Raw genomic sequence first — 6,972 nt, 5'->3', positions numbered from 1 at the left:
GAGAAATATCGGACCATGGTAAAGGAATGCCCAAATAATAATATGACTGAGACAGACATTCTACCGGGGCATTAACACAACAAATCAGTGCATAGTGAACCAACTCGTCGGGTGAAATTTCATGAATACACCATATAATGAGGCTAATGCAATATTGGATGACATGGCTGACACGTCCTCCGCTTGGCAAAGTAGAGCCAATGTGCTACAGGGTGACCCCACGGTCATTCACTTACACAAAGAGCTCCATGATCATGGGAAGGAAATAGCAGAACTGACAGCAACAATGAACCAGCTAGCAAAGGCACAATTACAGCAGGTTCAAACTCCACGACAAGTAAATGCTATGGAGGGTGTCAACATGCTAGTGAACAAAAGAAGACAAAGAGGTCAACAGAACCAAGTGAGTTTGGATCAATTTGACCAAGATAGTGGTGGGTTCCAAGATGACGGTTAATGATGAGCAGAATGAAGAAGTGCAATACGTGAACAACTATCAGGGCCAAAGGGGCAATTCTTCCAACCAACAACAATGGAGACCCCAAGGCAATTGGGGAAATCAACAACAACAATGGAATAGTAATTGGGGGAACAACAACCAAAATTCAAATTGGGGCAACCAAAATAATAATCAGAACAATCAGAGTAATTGGAGTGGCAACAACAACAACAACTGGGGTGGAAACAACAATTAGGGTGGTTGGAACAATGGCAACCAAGGAAATCGGGGGCAAGGCTTTCAAAGGCCCCCGATGTATCAACAATCGAAAAATACACCCCCATTTCTATCCCAAGGTCCTAGGTCTTCCAACAATGAAATGGGGAGAATAGAAATGATGTTTGAACAGATGATGAAAAAGAATGCTGACTCTGATGCCCAGTTGGCATCCCACAATACTTCAATCAGAAACTTGGAGGTTCAATTAGGCCAAAACTCACAATCCTTGAATACTCGCCCTAAGGGGGCTCTACCTAGTGATACGATAGTCAACCCGTAGGGTGGGAACACTTACGGGCATGTAATGGCGGTAACTACAAGAAATGGATGAGGTGGTGATGTGAATGCCTTCTAACAAAAAGAAATTTTGAGTGATGAAGTTGAGTTGCAAGAGTATGAGATACCTTTGGTGGTTGAGAATGTTATTGATGAGAACTTGAATGAAGTAGTGAGGATTGATATCCAAGATAACGAGGTGGAAACTCAGAATGACGTGAACCCGTCTAGGGAACACGTAATAGACATGCCGGAAATGGTTGTGCCTAAAGCCAAGGCTCCTTTGCCAAGGCTACCTCCATCTTATCCTTAAAGGCTTGCAAAGCAGAAAAATGAGAACCAGTTTAAGAAATTTATTGACATGACGAAGAGCTTATCCATTAATGTGCCTTTGGTGGAGGCTCTCGAGCAAATGTCGGGTTAGCCAAATTCATGAAAGACTTGGTGACAAAGAAAAGATCCATGGATTGTGAAACTATCAAGATGACCCACCAATTTAGTGCAATAGTGCACTTAATGGCTCCGAAGCTAGAAGATCCCGGTGCTTTCACAATTCCTTGCACTATTGGGAGTGCAAACTTTGCAAAAGCTCTATTTGATTTGGGGGAAGTATCAACTTGATGCCCTACTCAGTTTTCAAGACTTTGGGTATTGGGCAACTGAGGCCAACTTCCATGAGATTGCAAATGGCGGATAGAATAATGAAGAGACCATTAGGTATAATTGATGATGTTTTTGTCCGGGTTGGACAAATTTATCTTGCCGGTTAACTTCGTGATTCTTGACTGCAAGGTTGATTTTGAGGTGCCTATATCTTGGGAAGACCTTTCTTTGCAACTAAGAAGGTCTTAGTTGATGTGGAAGTAGGGGAACTCACCTTCCGGGTGGGTGATGAGAAAGTGGTCTTTCATGTGTGCAAGTCGATGAAGCAGACTAACAGTTCTGAAGTGTGCTCTTTTGTGAATCTTATCACGACAGTGATAGTTGATAATACTAGTGCAATGATCAATGTGGAGGACCCTCAAGAGGCGGTATTGTTGAATCTTGATGTAAATGATGATGAAGGCCGGGTGGAGTGTGTCAATGCTTTACATGGAATGGGCTCTTACTCTTATGAGCCTCGGAAACTCTCTTTGGATCTTGAGAATAGGAAGACTCCACCAACAAAGCCCTCAGTCGAGGAACCTCCCATGTTAGAGTTGAAGTCGTTGCCTCCACACCTCAGGTATGAGTTCTTAGGCCCTAGTTCTACTTTACCAGTTATTCTTTCCTCTTATCTTACTAACATGCAGGTAGAAGCCATATTGGCGGTGCTCCAAAAATGGAAGAAGGCAATTAGATGGACTTTAGCTAATATTTAGGGGATAAGCCCTGCCCTTTGTATGCACAAGATTATTCTTCAAGATGATGCAAATCCCTCCTTGGAACATCAAAGGAGGTTGAATGAAGCAATGCAAGAAGTTGTGAAAAAAGAGGTGATCAAGTGGTTGGATGTCGGGGTTGTGTACCCCATCTCTGATAGCTCTTGGACTTCACCGATGCAATATGTGTCAAAGAAGGGTGGTATGACTGTGGTTACCAATGCGCAAAATGAGTTGATTCCTACAAGGACTGTTACCGGATATAAGGTGTGCATGGATTACCGCAAGTTGAATAAAGTGATCTGTAAGGATCACTTTCTATTGCCTTTTCTTTATCAGATGTTAGACATACTTGCTTGGCGTGCCTTCTACTATTTCTTGGATGGATATTCTGGGTACAACTAAATTTTAATTACTCCGGAAGATCAGGAGAAGACTACCTTCACTTGTCCATATGGTACATTTGCCTTTTCTAGGATGCCATTTGGGTTGTGTAATGCATCGGCTACATTCCAGCGGTGTATGATGGCCATATTTACCGACATTGTGGAGGACATTTTGGAGGTGTTCATGGACGACTTCAGTGTTGTGGGTGACTCGTTTGATGAATTTTTAAAAAATCTTGATAGAGTGTTGGCCCGTTATGAAGAAACCAACCTTGTGCTTAATTGGAAGAAATGCCACTTTATGGTTGAGTAGAGCCTAGTCCTTGGCCATAAAATTTCAAAGCATGGTATAGATGTAGACAAAGAAAAAATTGAAGTGATTTCAAGGCTCCCTCCCCCTACTTCAGTCAAGGGAGTTAGAAGTTTTCTTGGGCATGCGGGGTTCTACCGGAGATTTATCAAGGACTTTTCAAAGGTAGTAAATCCTTTGTGAAAGCTTTTATAAAAGGATGCCAAGTTCGTGTTCAATGAGAGATGTATACAAGCTTTCGAACTTCTCAAGCACAAGTTGACCACCACTCCTATTATTACCGCACCCAATTGGAGCTTGCCTTTCGAGCTTATGTGTGACGCGAGTAATGTTACGGTTGGGGTGGTCTTGGGTCAAAGAGTGAATAAAATGTTTCATCTGGTGTACTACACGAGCAAGACAATGAATGATGCTCAAGTGAACTATACGGTGACTGAAAAAGAGCTTTTGGCTATTGTGTTCGCAATGGAGAAATTTTGGCTGTATCTCATGGGTGCCAAGGTCATAGTTCATACTGATCATACCGCACTCCGGTACTTGATGAAGAAGAAGGATTCCAAAGCTAGGCTGATGCGTTGGGTCTTGTTACTTCAAGAGTTTGATTTAGAGATTGTGGACCGGAAGGGTAGTGAAAACCAAGTGGCGGACCACTTGTCCTGCTTGGAGGAGGAGGGGAGGCCTTGTGATGGCCTAGAGATCAATGGTTCATTTCCCGATGAGCAACTCTTTTCTGTGTCGGTGAATGGTATGCCATGATTTGCGAACGTTGCTAATTTACTTGTGACTGGTATAATCCCGTGTGAGCTCTCTTCTAACCAAAGGAAGAAGCTTAAACGGGATAGTTGGACTTCTATTGGGATGAGTCGTACTTATTTAAGATCAACACTGACGGTGTGATCCGGAGGTGTGTCTTGGAGGAGGAGCAATTGAGTATCTTAAAGGCTTGTCATTCCTCTCCCTATAGTGGTCATCATGGCGGGGCGGGGACAACTTCAAAGGTTCTTAGTTGTGGGTTTTACTGGCCAACTTTGTACAAAGATGCAAGTGAACTTGTGAAGAGATGCGACGAATGTCAAAGAGTGGGTGGAATTTCGAAGAAAGATGAGATGCCTCTCAATACTATTCTCAAAGTTAATATTTTTGATGTGTGGAGCATTAATTTCATGGGCCCATTTGTTAGTTCGTGTGGGAATACATACATTCTAGTGGCAGTTGACTATATTTCAAAGTGGGTTGAAGCCGTGGCTTTACCCAATAATGAGGCCCGGAGTGTTGTTGCATTCTCAAGAAGAGCATTTTTACTAGGTTTCGCACTCCTCGAGCAATCATAAGTGATGGGGGTCTCATTTTGTAATCGAACTTTTGACACTTTACTTACAAAGTATGGTGTCAATCACAAGTTTCTACTCCTTATCACCCTCAAGTGAGTGGCCAAGTTGAAGTCTCAAACAGAAAAATAAGAGTATATTGTCAAAAACGATAAATGCAAATAGGACCGATTAGTCAAAGAAATTGAATGATGCTCTATGGGCTTATAGGACTGCTTACAAAACTTCGAATGGTATGTCTCCGTACCGGTTGGTGTTTGGGAAAGCTTGCCATCTACCAGTTGAGTTAGAGCACAAGGCCATGCGGGCTTTGAGAAAGCTGAATCTTGAATGGGATGTGGCAGCAAATCTTCGTGTGGAGCAACTTAATGAACTTGATGAATTCCGATTCCATGGCTACTCCAGTTCGTCCTTGTATAAGGACAAGATGAAGTACCTTCATGATAAGTATGCTAGTGGCAAGGAGTTCAAAGTGGGTGATTTGGTTCTCTTGTTCAATTCGCGGTTACGTCTGTTTCCGGGAAAGCTTAAGTCAAAATGGAGTTGACCTTTTGAAGTGGTGCTTGTGACTCCGGTTGGCGCATTTGACTTGAAAAACAAAAATGGGGAGGTCTTCAGAGTTAATGGGCATAGAGTCAAGCACTACCTTGGCAAGATTGATGACAACCATGTGGTGGCAGTGATCTATCTAAACCGATTTGATGGTAACCTGCGTCGTGCCGCGACGTTAAATCAGACACTTCTTGGGAGGCAACCCATGTGTCTTTATTTTTGTTTTTCTTTGATTTTTCCTTTTAGTGTAGGATTTGCTTTTGGACTAACTGGTTGTGATATGTGTGTAGGGTTGTTTTGATGTAGTGTATGACCAAATTGAAAAAATATTGCACTCTCTGAAGTTTGGACCACTGCCGCAATTGCGTTATTGTGGGGGCAAATTATCATTGCGGTCCACAGTGTTGAATGGTCAAAAGTGGGGTTTCTCTGAAGTTGTCACCGCGGCCACAATGCATTTTATGCTGTCCGCGGTGCCCTACCGCGGCCGTGAAGCATTTTCTGCAGTCCGTAGTGACTGCCACCCCAGTGCTTCATGCGTTTATGTACCGCGGACCGCGGTGCATTTTGTGTGGTCCGCAGTGGGTAAGTAACGTGGGTCCCAGATCCTTTTTCTATAAATAGATTTTTAGCTTAGGGTTGCATAATGTTATTTAGATTAGGCTTAATTAGTTAAATATAATGGTTGACTACCTAGTGGGTTTATAATATGTGGATTAAGGCTAAAAATGAGAAAACTTTTGAAACCTTAGGTTGGTATTGTTGAGTGTGGCTTACCATGACCGTGGTGCCTCTCTGCGATCGCGATAGTTTTTCTGCGGTCCGCGGTGGAAAACTTCAAAGGGGTCAATTTTGGGGACCGCGATCGCGGTTCATATTTTGCAGTCTGCGGTGCCTTACCGTGGTCGCATAACATTTTTTGCGGTCCGCGGTGTCCTGAATCAGAGAGTGGGTATTCTGAACCCCACTTCAATGCGGATCGCGGTGCCATTTTGTGCGGTTCGCGGCGGTTCCTTTGCAGTCGCACTACTTTTTATGCGGTCCGCAGTTAGCTAATTTCAATCATAATCTTCATTGCTTCATCTGGTACTGTGATACTAACAAAAAAACTGAATGAATTCTCCTTATAGATAATGGTTAAATCACGAGGTGGAGGTGAAAAATATAAAGGCAAAGGAGAGTCCTCCCGGGGTTGAGGACGAGGTATGATCAGATTGAGCCCCTAAGTCCGGAAAGCAATTAGGGACACCAGAAAGTCAATAAAAGCTGCAGATAGAGCTGCTTCCCATTTAGAGGGAAGTGAGTATTTGCCCTCTCGGGAGGCATCTGACTCCGATTCAGTGCCGGAGTATGTTCCTGACTGGCCGGAGAGGCATAGATTGAGAGATGTGACCATGCCTCCGGGCTCTCCTACTGCTCAAGCTTCTGTTCAAATTTCTTCTGAGTCGTCTAAGGTCTCAGCTGAGAGCAGTGACAGTGCAACATCTACTAGGTTCATCAGCTGGAGAGGATCCCGTCGACGATGAGGTTTCAGATGAAGAGGGAGGGTATGTGCCCCATCCCTGGGGTGTGGAGATGTCACGCCCCAAAAACCGAGGGGCGTGACCGGCGCTCGACCGGGTAGCCCCCAGCCAAGCGGACCTGGGTGCCTTTCCTATTCCACGTGATACCATGCGTTTCCATTACCCATTAACCAAGTGAAATAGCCATTTATAAATTTAAACACATTCTTACGAGATTTACATAACATACATAGTTACTTAGCCTGGTTTACAGTTATACTGCCAAAAATACATAAGTACATAACCCACATTTCCTGTCTACGGAGCCTCTAGAGATACAGAAGAGTGTTACAATACTTGCCGGTAACAAGGCTCCGGCTATACCTTACGCAAATACCAAAATAATATTTTTGGGAGGATAAGCGGTATGAGCCACGTAGGGCCCCGAGAGGAAAGGGGCTCACCAATTCAGCTGACGGGAGGTGAAGGCGTGCTACTGTCGGTGGACTGGAGTACCTGTTATGGAACCACCTACAATT

The 6,972-nt window shown here is 43.8% G+C and overlaps 1 protein-coding gene across 1 annotated transcript; it reads left to right on the top strand.

The window, feature by feature from the left end:
• Nucleotides 1-1,680: 1,680 nt before the first annotated feature.
• Nucleotides 1,681-6,457, top strand: LOC138872720 (uncharacterized). Its single transcript, XM_070151132.1, has 8 exons — nucleotides 1,681-1,737; nucleotides 1,840-2,025; nucleotides 2,145-2,219; nucleotides 2,287-2,304; nucleotides 2,386-2,622; nucleotides 2,695-2,750; nucleotides 4,590-4,732; nucleotides 6,204-6,457. The coding sequence occupies exons 1-8, from the start codon at nucleotides 1,681-1,683 to the stop codon at nucleotides 6,455-6,457; spliced, it is 1,026 nt and encodes a 341-aa protein (XP_070007233.1).
• The last annotated feature ends 515 nt before the right edge of the window (nucleotides 6,458-6,972 follow it).

Source organism: Nicotiana sylvestris, chromosome 7 (genome assembly GCF_000393655.2).
Source record: "Nicotiana sylvestris chromosome 7, ASM39365v2, whole genome shotgun sequence".
In the NCBI taxonomy this organism is placed as follows: domain Eukaryota; kingdom Viridiplantae; phylum Streptophyta; class Magnoliopsida; order Solanales; family Solanaceae; genus Nicotiana; species Nicotiana sylvestris.
Note: the sequence above shows the minus strand (reverse complement) of the source record. Positions and strands in the feature narration are given on the sequence as shown.